The following is a 16,166-nucleotide window of genomic DNA, read 5'->3' as shown; positions in this document are numbered from 1 at the left end:
AGAGGGCTGAAGAGTGGAATTTATGAAGGGTCTAAACTAAGATTTAAAGAGCACCAGTTTCATTTACCTCACCATTCATAAACATTTTGCAACTGTATTAATCTCAGAACAATGCAGCCTAGGATGAAGTAGTTTTTAAGGCTCATGTGTGCATGAGTATGTGGCATTGTTAAATACGTCAATCAAAAACTAAATTTGGTTTCTTCTTGACAAAAAGTAAGTATGTTGAGGAGGATTGATTGTCCTTGATGTGGGCTTATTTGTGTACGTGTGTGTGTTTGTGTGTGTGTTGATACTTGATAGTTTGGGATGAATGACTGTATGTGTGTCACTTGCTGGGCTGACCTTGTACGGTCCAGTGAAGCCTGACTCTGCAGATCATGGGCACAGCACAGTTAAAGGAGTTTGCCTGGCATGTTAGCATTGCTTGAGCCGAGTGATTTATATAGAACAGAATCACTTCCATCATGATGTGTTTGAAAATAGTTACACTAGTATGCAGCTCCAGTCTCTTCACGTTAACATAGTCAGTAGTTCCAGGACGACACCCAGTCCCTCTGACTTAATGCAGAGAATTTCCTGAAGATCGCATGAACGCATGGATGGGAACTATGTACACAGTGTGCTGTTTTGTACAGATGAGAAGATTTTCAGGCATTTTTTTTTTTGTTTTTGTGAGGATTAGCTGCTTTCATTTACCTTAGTCCAATGTCCCAAGTCAAAATGCAGTTGTTTCAAATGGAGGTTACTGATAGAGATGTACCAATCCACCTTTTTTCTAGTTATGATCTTATTCCAATACCTGAATTTGGATATTTGCCAGCACTGATACTAATACTGATAGCAGAGCTTTTTTTGCTTGAATATTATTATTTCCACTGATAATATGGTTGTTCTTGTTGGTATTATGTGTAAACTGACATAATGCTGTAGTCAGCCACAAAGCCCTACTTATTAAAGGAACCAAAAATACACAAATATGCATCAAATGTAAATGTTTTCCAGAAGATTTTATTTAAGGTGTATGTCATAGTCTTCCACAGTATGTATCAACCAGATGTATAAGAGCAAATTCCTATGGCAGCCTCTTTTAATCTTTTGAAAAGTGAACTGTGAAGCATTATCAAGTAAAAAGTAGATTTCTACCCAAGTTCACAAGAATAATACAAGGGTATTTCAAAGATTGCAATAACAAACTAACAATCACTCAATAGGACTGTGGAATCTGGATCAACTCATGGATCAGTTATGTCGGTTCAATATCCGATATTCGATATATTCGATAAGTGAATTGAGCCACCTAATATCATATTGGTCACAACACCATTTACTGACTTTATGGACATAGACTTTGTGTCGGTGCTTGATTTGCTCTCATTTCAACCAGAGCTTTTTTCTGTCTGCATTTTGCCACCTAGTGCTCTGTCAAAACATTTACTAGAATAGCCTAGAGCAAATCTACATTTACATTCCATCTTCTCATTGTAATCTCACAGTAATCCTGATTCTATAGCTCCTCTACTCTCACTTTTTCTCATTGGCATTCTACCTCCCTTCAAACTTCAGGCTGTTTAAATAGCTTTTTTAAATATTTGATAGCATCTACATCCTCCGTCTTCAGATTAGTGCTGGAATGTCACCAGGCGGCTTTTCCACTTCCCTGCAGCCATAGAGTATCAGCAGGTGCGTGCACACACTGAGATGCCCTCTTTCTATTCAAACTGCATGAATGTCTTTGAATGAAATGAGACATGAAACCTATTCATACATGTTGGCTCTCTTTATGCAGCTTGAATTCCTCCCTGAAAAATATTGGATTGGTGTTGTATGTGGTTTGGTGATTATATCTACTGTACTTCATACAGATCAAGCATGTAGCTTTCCATGCCTACATCTGAGTAAATATAATTTCATGTGACTGGGACAGCGACTAAAGATTATTTTCATTGGGGATTAAGCTGTAGATTTTGTTGTAGAGTTGTTTGGTCAAAAAAATGGTTAAAAAATGTTCATCATTGTTTCCCAAAGCCTAAGATGACGTCCTCAAACATCTTGTTTTGTTCACAACACAAAGATATTCAGTATGGTGTCATAGAGGAGTAAACAAACCAGATTTGTTTGGAAGAATGAATTCATGGTGGCTGATTCTTAGGTATTTCGCCTTCAACAGAAAATTAATTTGCAACTATTGAAATAACCGGTTGATAACTTAACCCTTTGCTTTTTCGTTTGGTGACGTTTGATGCACCAGTCGATAAATCGACAAAATAATCAGATTGATAGTTGCAGCCCTTCTTTGAAAACACAAACACACAGTAGCCCATGAAATGTACACGTACATGCTTTCTTTACCACACAGCGAGCACTTTCTCTTAAGAACACACAATACCAAGTGTAGCCTCTGGCGTCCTCTCCCCTTATAGCTGACTAGCATTACTGCTGCCCCAAGCTGGACCGGCCACCCTGGATTAGAGCTTCGCTGTAATCTGGGACACTGCAGATTATGCTTTTCATCTAATGCCCCTCCTCACAGACACATATCACGTGACCAGCCCACACAAATGGGACCTGTTTTATTCCCTCCTTGGATGACAGGCTTGGTGATGGAAAGTGAGGGAGGGAGAGAATTGACAGAGAGACCCGAGAGTATCGACACCGGAGTGTCACACAGTATCGCCACAGCGCCAGCTCTGCTAACAGTGGAGAGCACCTTACAACAGCACTGATTGCGGAAATGGATGTGTGAAGGATGGACTGAGAATTTACCTGTGGGATTACATTCGAGACGGAGAGGGAGGGTGTGTGTGGAGAGTGTGTGTGTACCTAATGCAACAGCTGCTTGATGGCACAGGTAACTTATTAACAGCAAGAAAGGAGCAGCGAGTTCACAGTGTCTTGGCCTGCTGCAGAAACAAACGGAAAACCGGCGCCACTGTACTCTCATTCTAAACTTCTGACTACCTGAAAGCCAATACAAAACCTCCTCCCACCTTCGCACACGCACTCGGATATTGTGTGTCTCTCTCTCTGTCACACACACAGAAGTCCAGGACGCCGCAGAGAAGGACTCACAGAGGCAGCACGCGCTAGGATCACATGCAGTCAATCAGCGCTTGGCTGTTTGTGCGTAGGTAGTGGTGAAGGTCGTAGGGAGTTGGTGGTCACTCTAACCAACAACACACTACAAGCTGTGAACATGGAGCCCCTGGAGGAGTACCACTCTCCATTTGACTTTGAACAAGGAGTCAACACCAACTACCTCTACCTCTCGCCGGCCTACAGCGACACACCGCCTAGCTCGCCAGCTGTCAAAACCAGAGGTAAACACAAGGAGGAAAGGGAGAGGCTGGGCGGAGGACATGAAGAGTGTGAGTGTGTGTGTGTGTGTGTGTGTGTGTGCGCGCGCGCAAAAAGACAAAACATGGCTTTGGTTCATTTGACGGGAAGAATCTGGGGGAACACAAAGCTCTGTGTGAGAGCAGCATTTACCACTTTCCGTTTTATTTTCATTCAGTTTTCACACTCGATAATATTGAGAATGATAATGATTAATGATGAATTATTAGATATTATTATATTATTATTACTATTTCATTTTATATTTGTAATTTCTTTTTTAGAAAATCTTTATCTAAATGAGATTCATTTTATACTCTGGTTATGATTGTCATCGCAGAATTGGTTGCGCACAATCTGCTACACACTCGTGTAGTACTTTGGATCACATTTTGATGTGTTGGATAAGTCAAGATCATATGGTACAGTATGTCAGGACCAGCTGATGTGATGTCTCCACCCTTGTTGTCTACAAACAAAATTTAATTATCCCTCTAGTCCAATGAATCAGGGAGAACTTATCATCATTGTCAGCTGAGTTTGGATTGGAGAGACACAAATTCCTTCATAACAAATCCAGTGTGACTTGGCTTGAGCTGACTGTTTTGTTTGTGTCTTTTCACACTGTATCAGAAAAATATAAAATTGTTTTTTTATGGTTTACGGAGGCATGGATGATTGTATTTATACACAAAAAATATGTTTTGTTTGTGGGTCAGCCTTTCGTTTTTTACTTTCATAAAGTAAGGCTGTATTATACTGAAATCAAGGACTAGAGGAAGTCATCTATCCATGCCATCTTACTTGGTCCTGCTTTTAGACATCAAAAGTGGCTTATTCGTAATAACAAAGTAGTAATTTTAATTTAGCTGTCAAATTTTTTTGGCACCATTTAGACAAAAGGCAGTTGAAACTGTTTACAGGGCATAGAGATGTCGTTGACATCTAGAATAGCAGTCAGTAGAGCGCACACCTCCATACCATACAGTTATAAATCCTGAAATGTTGGAGAAAGTAAAAAGATTTTTTGGATCTGTCTCTTTATCCGGATCCCAAAAGTTCATGGGATCTTTTCATCCAAGTTTAGCGGAAATGTGTTGAACACTAAAATTGTATTGAATCAAAAACAAAAACTCAGCAGTGATGTTTGAAGCCCCAATTTAAATAAGCTGATGGCTTCAGCAGACCTCAGGTATTCAAGAAGCTTTCTCCGAGGTTAGGGAGCAAGACAGCTAAAAGCTGCTTCTGGATTTTGGTCTGAGGAAGGAACACTGAGTAAACGTGTCCCAGGGGTCGAGATGCTTTGTAACATACGTAACGCAACATTAGTTCAGTGGACATAAACATTTGTAGAACTTTGCTTTGACTAGTTATTACAAAAGAAATCCTACACTGGCAGTAAATGTTTAATTGTTTCCGGCATGCCTCAGCTTTACAGCCTTGCTTGCATCACAAGCCACTGTATACAATAGCTTTCTTTGATGTAGCCTGAAAGCACTTGGTGATGTAAAATGATAAATAAATGAACCTTGAACCCTTTACACCTTGAGTAGTTTGGGTAACGTGGTCGTGGAGAAGAACATATATAGCTCTTAGTCTAAGAGGGAAATGAGCTGAAGCACCAGGGTAGGGCGGTGATGTGGGTGGGTATGCAGTTTGGTAAAGCAGGCCAAACTTCTGCTTACACCCACATCCAAACTTCCCTCTTTATCTCTCTCCCTCTCTGTCTGTGTCTCTCCTGGCCCACAGGTCATACTCATGGACACACACCGCTATGGCATACGTTCACTGCATACAAAGCTACTGCCACGCTAACACAGAACACACACCGCTGCCTGCAGGAATGTATAATACAACTTGGCCTGATAACTCAGAGCCTGTTATTCTCACGCCGGGGAGGTCCTGGATATTCACTGTAATCTTACGAAACTCCTGAGCAGCATACCGTAGGTTATAAAAAGGAGTTGGATTTTTTTTTTTTCTGGTGGCGACAAGGGGAAGTGTCCATTACACAATTCTGTCACTAAAGGCAGGTGCATATCTCTATATTCTGTGTGTGTGTGTCTGTCTGTGTGAGTGTGTGTGAGCCACTGTCACTGCTGTATCACCAGTAATGCGAGGAGAGGTTGAATACAAGTCGAGTGAGGACGATATGAGAGGAAAACAAGCCTGAGGGCAGATGAAGTGTAACGCTTCAGAGGAACAGTGGGGGTGGTTTCAAGGCTGAAGGCTGTAAGGAGAATTTCCACTCTGTCTTCACACTTAATTACTGTAAAGCCCCGCCTCCATTTCCTCTGTTAAATGATGTTCTGATTTTTTATTTAATCTTGTCTGTCTTCTTGAAATATAAATATTTCCACTTGAGATTCATCCAATCAGCCCTTCTTATTCCCCCAGTATTAATTAATGCGCGTCCAGTCCTGAGCTTATGTTAACACCATGTGATTGGAAGGCTGAGAAATGTTGCCATCCCACAAGCGGCTCTCCAGACAGCGAGGATGTTCCGCGGTGGTCTTTGTGGGAGTAACGTTGCTAGAATCCTGTGAAGTTGGTATCTCTGTCCAGGACAAACAGCCTGTCTTAGTTAAAATATTTTAAAAGTATTGGGAGTATTGGGTTGTGACATGAGAGAGTGTTAGGAATGAGGTGGGAGGAGAGGATGTGCGGTTCACTGAGGGAAAAAAAAAGAAGAAGATATTTTAGGGTGCAGCATCGTGGGATGGAAAGACTATTCTTACCACATCCATCAGTGATGTTGGGCGTGGTCCGAGGTGAAACAGTCTTAAAACTTTCAGCTAGACTTTATGAACAAAGAGAGTATGGGTTAAATCAATGACTTCAAATGTTTTGCCTCAATGAGTTGGTCTAGCTAATGTAACCTGAAAGAAGTCATTTTATCATTATATTGAGGTTCCACACCAGCAATTGTAGAGGAAGATTAACAGCCTTTGGTTTTAAACTGATTATCATTCAGATTAATATCTCCACCACAATTACAGGGTTGTTCAGTGTCATGTTTCAGCTGGTTCAGCGTGACAGATAAAGATGTGAGACCTGCATCTGTGGTAATGTCTAGACGTGTGTTTGCTAATCTGAATGTGACTTCAATAGCTGACATTTTGGGGAGAACACTTAATTTGCTTTCTTGCAGAGAGTAATATTTGGAGTTATGGTAGCACGCTAATGTCTGGGTGTTAAATATTAACCAACAGCCATCTGGCTGTTAGCCTAGCTTAGCATAAATATTGGAAACAGGGGGAAACGGCTAGCTTTGCTCTTTCCAAGTGACAACATCCACTTACTAGCTCCTTTGAAGCTAAGTAATTAACACAATATTTTATCATTTGTTTGATCGGTACAAAAACTCAAGTGTCAAAATTAAAAGTTGTTGCTGTTGTGGACGCTTGTATGTTGGACTACCTCGTCACCGGGTGCAGTGACTTTCCGGAGTCTTCGCTGGTTACCTAAAAGCCTCACATTTAGTTTTATTTATTTGTACCAATTAAACCAATGAGATATAACTTACTGAGCTTTAGAGATGCTGATGCAGATTTGTTACCTTTTCCCCTAGTTTCAAGTTTTTATGCTAAGCTAATGAGTTGCTGGCGTTGACAGGCATGAGAGTATTATCAATCTTGGCATCCAACTCTCGGCAAGAAAGAAAAAAAGCACACTTTTTTATTCAACTCTTTTTTTTTTCTTTTTTTTTTAATACTACCATGTCTTTGTCTTGTTTCTGTTTTTTCTTTACTTTCACCCTGAATCGTTAAAAATTCTTGGAAAGACCAGACACAAAGAAAAACTACCTCAGAGGCTCGGCTCTGTTGTGGCCCAGAACATCCTCACTCGATTGTCCTTTTGACTGACAGATCCTACAAACCCTAAGCTCTTGTGTTCTCTCACGCTGTCTGAGCCCAGGATGTCTCCATCTAGAAAGTTCTTTGTATTATTGATGCACTGCTGCTCCTGCTGGGCTTAGCGATGGCAACATCAAAGACACGATATACTGTATGCGGTGTGTGTGTGTGTGTGTGAGGGAGAAGGTACAGTAGGAATGAAAGCTTGTGTTTTGGATCATGAAAAGATTTTCCCTCTTGGCTACTACAACCATTCATCAAACAGCATATTTAGCACCCTTAATTCTCGTAGTCTTACTCTCTGATTCCTCTCCAACCAGCTTCCTCTCTTCTCCTCACCCTCCTGAGTAACAGCATACCAGCTCGACTTTTGACAACCAACACCAACCTCCTCTCTAACACCACTTGTTCACTGGGACGTGGGCACCTATATGTCTTTAGAATGACAAAAGATTAGACGGTCATCCTGCAGCATCATAGCAGATGCACATGACTTGCCAAGTGAGAGGATGTATGGGTGTGTCTCAGCATTTTGAAAAAAAATGTATTTCACAGGTTCCCAGCAGCATCCATCCGACTCACTCCCAGAAATGGGTGAAGATGCAGTGACGTCTGTCGGTCCACCTCCCCCGCCCCCCACCATGACAGATGAGGAGCGGCGGGAGCTACAGGAAGAGTTGGTCAAGGTCAGGAGACAGATCGGGGATCAGATGGGTCATGGTTCAAAGAGTTTTTATTTTATCAATACAATATGCACGCTCCACTTTAGTTGCTGTTTTTGCGACTGCAGTTACCTCGTACATGTATAATGTATGATTTTATTTTCAAACAAGGCCAGGCTGTCTTTACATTTTAGTTCTTTTTGCCTTCCAAACAAAGACATGCTCATTTCAGGTCCCTCGTTGAACCCCTTGCTTATTGCTTTCCATTCTTTCCAATATTTCCAGCTGCTCCTTTAACATGATTGTGCAACCCAGTCGCCAGAATAAATGCTGGCAATGAATGTTTCCACAAATCACATGAATGAAACCATTTCCATTTTGTATGTTGCTACTTTTTGTGCCTTTTAGGCTCAGTTTTCTTTTTCATTTTATGATAATGCTGTACCTATGGTATATGCACAAAAACTGCAAGGCTAGGGTTAGGTAAAGATTATGTTTTGGCTTAAAATACCTATTTTTGGTCACCACAAACACAGCTGGAAATGTCTCCACACAAAAAAAATATCCAGTAGTAGTTTCACACGAATGTAAAATGCGGTCATTGGCTCAACTTTATTCTGTCCCCATCCCCTCAACATCCTGATATGAATGTCAGATCATAAACATGTCATATGGACAGGATATGACACTTTTTTTTTTTTTTTTAAGATTTGTTAATATGGTACACAGCCTATGAAATGTTCATATGTGAATGTATCACTTCACATTTACGTTTACGTGTGTGTGTGTGTGTGTGTGTGTGTGTGTGTGTGCAGGTTGAGGATGAGGTCCAGACTCTCACCCAGGTGCTGGCAGCCAAGGAGAAGCAGTTGGCAGACATTAAGAGGAAGCTGGGCATCACAACGCTCAATGAGCTGAAACAAAACATCTCCAAAACCTGGCAGGATGTCACCACCTCCTCTGCGTAAGCTTCATATTAAGCCAACAGCTTTATAGTCCACCATTTTTCCAGCGTATGCATCACGGCTAGGGATGTCACGGTTACAGTTTTCCTTAGTACGATTATTGTCAGAGAATTTATCACGATATTACGATAATCACGATTATTATGCGTTGATTGATTTCACAACTCCATTCATATGTAAAATCACGTGAACACTCCTTGAAGGTCTTAAAGTTTTCTTTATTGCTATCTTTTGATGCCAACATCACAAAAATATATAGCAACAAAGTCAAGTAACCAATATTTGTATTTGTATATTTAAGTGTCTATTTATATAGGACCAATCATTAATCCCCCAGGAGAATTGTTTAAATTATTAAAGTCATCAATTGTCATCTATACCAGATGTTTACGTTTATTTTTAATTGTTTTAATCATTTGTATAATTTTATGTGGCCACATATGAAACGTATCTATTATTTATGTTAATTTATTTTATGTTTAAATTACAATGACATAAACAAATTAGTAAAACATAAAACGGACTAGAAGCACAAGTGTACAAGCACTGGATCGAGCTGGAAGCACAAGCCCAACGTTTATGCACAGATGGGAGAAAGCAAAAGGAGGTAAGCTAAATGTTCACTGACTGAGTGAGGACCTTGACTACATGGCGTTTTCTTCTACACGTCACTGCACACTGACAGTGAGACTGTCCGACTAAAAAAAAAAAAAAAGCGATCGACCTCACGCTGCACTGAAAGGCGAACCCGTGTCGCACTCGTACACAATTAATTGCAAATGACACTTTAACATTTAATTTCCTACTTATTCAATGCAACGTTAGGAAAACATTGACGTATTTTAATGTTACTGTGTATTTACCTTTATTTTGGCATACAAAGTCGGGTGGTTGTCCCGCAGGTGGTGAAACATATTAGATGTGTTTCCTCCTGTGACTGCAATGATTTACATGCTGGCAAGCCGTCCTCTTAAACGACACCCTGATCGTTCTTCCTGTATCCAAAATATTCCCAAACAGCTGATTTAACACGTTTGGTCGGGGGGAATAACTCTTCTGCCATTTTCCCACAGGTACGCTTCTCTTCTGCAACTTGCAGGGACCAAAACAAAGCAACACACGTGGGCGCGGCAACCGGCGGCAACACTACGGTGTTGCGTAACTTTGTTTTTGTTCCGTTTGAGGTGCCCTTAACTATGGTTCCGGCAAAATATTTTCTGACGGTGTTCAGGAAACGTTACGATCAATTAATCGTAGCGCTTAATACCGCAATTAGTTGTGAAATCGAGTAATCGTGACATCCCTAATCACGGCTATGTGCTGATTCTCTGCTTGTCTGATTTTGTGTTTTTTTTTGGTATCTGAAAACTTTAACTGACAGCACTGTTGAGATTTGGTTTCTCCTCTGAACAACGAGGGGAAAAAATGTCAGTGGTCCAGACAACCCATTTGTGTGAAACAGTTTGATAGGTTTCATGTAGAGGAAATGGGCAGCATTCTGATGCTGTCAGGCTTTTTAAAATGACAGACAGTGAAGTGTGTCGGTGCCTCTCTGCAGTCTTTGATCTCTGATTCTTTTCATCACTCTTATATCCTCTCTGTCCGCTGCCCATTACTTCTCCCTCGCTTAGTGTCTCTCGTTCTCTCTTTCAGCTATAGAAGGACCTCTGAAACGCTGTCTCAGGCGAGTCTGAAGGCCACGGCAGCGTTCTCCAATGTGGGCTCAGCCATCAGCAAGAAGCTTGAGGATGTCAGGTCAGTCAGACAGGAGATCAGCGCGATAGTATATACAGTAACTTCAAAGTATTCTACTGCTTACCTGAGTTACCTCAACATTTATTTCCTACAAAATGCCCAAAGATCTCCAAATCGTCATTAGGAAGGAGGGTGGGTATGCGGAACTATGTTTTTGTTGCTAAATGGTAGAAAGGGCAGTGGGCAGTGATTGTCTCAAAGTCTGCTGCTCTTAATCCAAAACCCACACTTTCTCCCCCAATACTGTTGAATTAATTTTTGGTGATGGGTGTTTTATGCAGTAAAGCTAAAAAAAAAAAAAAAACGATAAAAAAAAAAAGCAATTGAGTTTTTTATGTAATATATGGCTGCCATCGTCCGTGCATCTCTCAATATTTCCAATTTCCCTCTAACTTCCTTACCTCCTGTCTATTTCATTATGCGTGATGACATTTTATTGTGTGTTACTCAGCAAATAGTGTTTTGTGTCCTTGTTTAGGTTTCCTGTCTAATATGAAAACACCATAAGGTTCCTCCATCGCTCACCAGTTTTACCACTTACGATCTTTAAATGTCCATCCTAATCACATTACAGTGAAAAGCTGCCAGCTGTCTCTGTTGTCTTCGACCTTATTCGTGGAAGTTGTTTCATATGGTAGCTATAGATCTAACGGATTGACTTTCTGTCTTGCTTTTGAAGCCTCTTCTTATATCTAACAATGGATTATTGTTATTATTTCCTGCCTAAATAAAGCTTAAATTACCGACAACAGATTGTTCCAGTTGTGATATAGCTTCCGTTGACACCCCCGCCCAGGTCCTAATCCGTCTTCTCCCCCGTCATCCTTCTTCTCTCCGGATTACTGAGCTGCAAACAAGATTATTAGGCCCCTCAAAGCACCAGTGTGCTGAGAAATGCAGCCTCGCGGATGAGCCTCAACACAGAGCCGGTTTGGGGGTGGGGTGGTGAAGAGCGACCTCACATGGGTCAAAGTGTGTGTGTGTGTGTGTGTGTGTATGAGTGTGTGAGTATCTGCATGCCTTGTGGGCGTTTTGTGTGTGTTAATGATAAGATACCCCCCCTTTATACACAGGATTAGCACACACCCACTGTGTTAATACACAATCGATCTTAATTGGATAAAGCAGGATTTATAGGATTTATGCACTTAGAATACCCATTCATTGAACATATAGCGGAATAAACAAAGCTTTGTACTGAATGCCTGCCTCGTTCTCTTCTTCTCTCTGTGTAAAACTGTCTTTGCTGTTCTAAGATGTCCTCTAATGCCACTTTCTTCTCCATAATGCTGTCGGATAGTGTGCGCTCAGTGCCGCACTCGGCTAGTATGCCTGTCTTAAGGTAAGGAGACCCGAACCAGTGGTGCCCTCTGACCTACCATTAAAACATGAAAAAAGTCAAAGCTGGAGATGAGAGACATTTGCTTGGCTTCAGAGATGTTTTTTTTTCATGTAATAGAATTGTATGAAAAAGGTCAAACGTTTGAACCTCCGAGTTGCCAAGAGCAGACTTCTGTTTTGTTAAAGCTTTTTAGGAACAATTCTTGAAAAATGGTATGGAGATGAAACATATCTTACGAACCAGATACAGCATCGATAAGCCCGCCTTCAACAACCACTCCGCTGGTTGTTTTTTTAGAAAAGCTCATTGAAGTCCTGTCCACTGATTTTTTTGTTTTTTGTTCTGTGCTGATTAATTGTCTGTCCACAGGCTAAAACAATCATTTCAGATATATGTGAGGTTACCACTTCAAAACGTGACATAAGTTACGTTAAAGCAAACCAGTCTGACCTATAGCCAACACAAATATTTTTAAAAATGTAAGTATCCATCTGTGTTTCTGGGGAATCAAACCTCTCTTTAAATGTTTTTTTTTTAAGTCTGTATTCGGAGTTGCATGCATCAAACACAACTATTCTTCATGTTACAAACTGGTATTTTACAGAAATATTTTGGCTGTTGCTTCCTCTAATACTCATCATTCTGCACTCTCATGAAAACCAACACCTCCTAGCACCTTTTCAGTAGAACAGAATAGAATGAGGTCACCGTCATTGTCTGTTCAGAGTATCCGATAGCAGTGACCTTTTTAAAGGTGTGAATACAGCGAGTCTCCTGCTCCTTGTTCCTGTAAGGGGTGACTTGTTATCTGCATCTCCACTTACCCAAACTTTTAGCAGAGTTTATAAGCCTGTCAGATATATTCAAACCCTGTCGGTTGCTCTCTGATCTGGTCTTCTGTGTTTTTCTTTCGCAGGAAGGCACAAACTTTCAAGTCAATTGAGGAGAGAGTGGAGACTTTGAAGGTAACTTGTTACAAACAGGACAAGTGGCCACACTTTCTGGTAGTGTGTTGAAGGCCAGGACTGTGTAAAGAACGGGCCTATGATCCTGAACTTATACTTATTAGGACTTTTTTTTTACCATTGTATTTGTGTAGTTAAGTGTTATTTACTCTGATGTTGCCCTTTAGCAGATCAGGGAAGTGTATTGACCTTGTCAGGTATTTTTAAAATAGCTTAACGCTTTCGATCAGTAATATGTGATATTTCCATTTATAGCTTTCTCCAGTAAACCTAGAGGTCACAGACAGTTCATTAGCTCAGTGGTGATAAAAAGAGGACTTCACCTTTGAATATTTATTTATCAACAGTTAAAGTGAGAATATGTGACATTTGTTTGAACAAGTGGTCACTATAGAATAAAAGCACAGAAACTGTATGCATTTTTTCAATATTTCCTAGTCTTCATAAGCATAATTTGTATGTGTCACAGTAGCACAAAGTCATAAAGATGAACAATCTTATCTAGAGAAAACAGTTATACAGAAATATCTCCAGTATATAAAGTCAGCTAAAGTTAGTCAGCATTAGCTACCGGTCATACCAGACCAAATGAGACCAAAGTAGCTGAATTTCTCCGTTTTTTTAATAGCATTAGTTTGCATTTAATTGCTAATAAATTCAACTTTTCATTTGTCCTCTTTCAAAAGTTAATTGATTCACAAGCAAAACAGCTTCTTAACAGAGGAACATTTTGTGTTAATGTTTTTTACATTAACTGTTTGGAGTGAAGCTTGAGTTTGGGATATTTTATCACAGATTTTAATTTTAAATTTAGTTTCCTTGTGGTTTTGTGTGTGTGCGTGTGTGTATACACATCACATTATGTACATTGGTCATGAGTCAGTAATTAGATTATTGTTCATCCTGCTTCTTCAGACCAAGATAAGTCCATCACCGTCCACCACTAACCCTGGCAACCTGGACGAAGGCAGTCTGACCACCACCGAGTCTTTGCTCAGTCAGCCCGAAGGCTCGCCCACCCAGGAGACGCCGATGAACTGAGACCTGCGTAACCCCTCTTGACCTCCCCGCCGCCCCTCCACACTTGACCCTCTAACCCCTGGACCGCCAACACTCACCTCTTAAACTTTTGTGTGACAGTCTCCCTTTATTGGAAAGAAACGACTTACCCCATCCTCCCTTGTGATCTAATTGTTCCGGTCTTTTTTGTCTGACACGCGCGCTCACGTGTTAACTGGTGTGGAAACTGAAAGCATGGGATGGCGGGCATGTGGTCTCGTGCCGATTGAATATTTTTTCGAGGCTGTTCTGACTCGCTGTGGGAGGAATCTCCCCCCACCATATGGCTTTCCTCTTCCTCCTGCACTCCTTATCTCTCTGCCTTTTGTCTAACCGGCAAAGCTCAGATGCCAAATGTGCTCCTAGTTTATTTTCTCTTCATCATATTAACACTGTTTCACATGTTGTGTTTGTTTGAGTGTAGAAAATTGCACTAATACAGAACAACTTACAGTTATGAAGTTGATTAGAGAAGGATTTACACTTTTAAAGTTTTTTTTCTTTCTATATTAGCCAGGGAGTTGTTGGCTTATTGCTTCTGCATGGCCCTTGTTGTATACTAGAGTTATTATTATTATTATTAGCACTTGTTTTGCCTCTGTTTTGGGGCCATTGTTGGTTTACTAAAGGTTTACATTGTGGGGCCAATCTGATGTCCGTTTTCTTCATTATATTCATATCAGGACACCACACAATCGTAAAATAGTCTTAACACTGTGTTCAGAACATGAATGTATGCCTTTTTGTGTCATGTATGTACAACACGTTGGTGAACTACTGATTCAGAGTCTCACGACTCCAAAGCTGGTATTTTGAAAAACACACTGAGAATAAAAAACAACAAAACATCCCCTATTCCATTGTTAAGAGTCTGTCAGAAAAGGATCTGCACGCTTAGATAGTTACAGGAAAACAGCCAAGATCAGCAGAACAGAGGCAGAGCAAACACACAGTCAAGGTTCAGCCTTGACCCGAGGTGAGAGTGAAAGAGATGTGTCTCTTCCAGAGCCAGAGTCAATATTTAAACACTTGTTCATTGTTCATGTGTGGGAGGTAACACCTAGCCTCCGCCACCCACTTCTGCAACACAGATGATAGCAAGGCAAGAGACTCCACTGGGTGTGATTTTGTCAAGTAGATAGAGAATAATTATACAAAGCAGTGGGTCTACTTAGATTTTTTTTTATGATTTACAGTTTTGACATTTACCTTTTTTAGCCATGCTAGCTTCGTGGCTCTACAGATCTTTAGTCCAGGCTGAAATATCTCAACTGTTGCCATGAGATTTGGTACCAACATTCATACGAGAGTATGAGTTAAGAAAATAACTTTGAGGATCCCTTTACTTGTCGTCCTAGCCATCACTGTACTTGGCCTTCCTGGTTGGTCTGTTGGCTGGTTGCCCACGAGGATGAATTGTAATAACTTTGGGGATATTTGTCATTTGTGCACAATCACGAGGTCTAAACTTCTCTCATTCTTTCGTTCATGATTAAATAATCGTAAAGCTAATGACATTCCCACCAGGGCTGATTAGCTTGTTCACATACTCGCATAAGCTACGGTAAAATGGCGAACGTGGTTTATGTACTCACTTGCCATCAGTGTGTTAGCATTTGCCTGAATACAACCTCACAGAGCTGCTAGCACGTCTGAGACTCTGAGCCATGTCACGTCCCAATTTTAGTGTTGAGAAGTTATTTAGAAATCAGATAAAATGATCAAAATCTGCTTATTTTTTGTGTCTTGTTAAACTGCAGGATCTTACACAGTATTTACTGAAGATGCCGCCTTCATATACACCAAAAAACCTTTTCTAACAGTCATTCAATTCTCTTGAGTTGGCTTCACAGTCTCACACTGCTTCTTATGTTTTTATCTTCAAATCTGTTAAACTACTGGACCTTTACTCTCATCAGACATTTGTTTTTTTTTTAAGTTGATTAATATGCACAGGGCTACTAATGGTGGTTGAATAAAACTTGAACTTTCCTCTGGTACGTAAGCGCGCCTCTGCTGCGTTTGGGCGGGACCGGCCTGCTACAACTGTTCCCCTGCTGGTGGACGACAGCCGTGAACATCAATGTAATGGATTTTTTTCCTAACAGTTCTGCAGTAGCTCGTGTCCTCGTGTAACATCCCTTTTCAGCCGTGACCTGGTTCAGTGGGAGAATTCATTACAGCCTTTTTATCGGAGACATGAGGGTTTTATTTGTATTGAGTCA

The 16,166-nt window shown here is 40.7% G+C and overlaps 1 protein-coding gene across 2 annotated transcripts in view; it reads left to right on the top strand.

Moving 5' to 3' along the window:
• Positions 1-14,796, top strand: part of tpd52 (tumor protein D52) — a 21,548-nt gene extending 6,752 nt beyond the window's left edge. The window contains exons 1-6 of one of the 2 annotated variants that reach the window (XM_030412887.1): positions 3,154-3,320; positions 7,749-7,879; positions 8,671-8,819; positions 10,474-10,575; positions 12,834-12,882; positions 13,798-14,796. In XM_030412887.1, the coding sequence (XP_030268747.1) occupies positions 3,197-3,320; positions 7,749-7,879; positions 8,671-8,819; positions 10,474-10,575; positions 12,834-12,882; positions 13,798-13,923 (681 nt within the window). In that variant the 5' untranslated portion in view covers positions 3,154-3,196 and the 3' untranslated portion in view covers positions 13,924-14,796. Of the gene's footprint in view, positions 1-3,153; positions 3,321-7,748; positions 7,880-8,670; positions 8,820-10,473; positions 10,576-12,833; positions 12,883-13,797 lie in introns of those variants that run through there. The other variant, XM_030412886.1, reaches the window with a different exon arrangement.
• Positions 14,797-16,166: the final 1,370 nt, after the last annotated feature.

Source organism: Sparus aurata, chromosome 3, assembly GCF_900880675.1.
Source record: "Sparus aurata chromosome 3, fSpaAur1.1, whole genome shotgun sequence".
Classification (NCBI taxonomy): Eukaryota; Metazoa; Chordata; class Actinopteri; order Spariformes; family Sparidae; genus Sparus; species Sparus aurata.
This window is presented reverse-complemented; position numbering and strand designations above follow the sequence as displayed.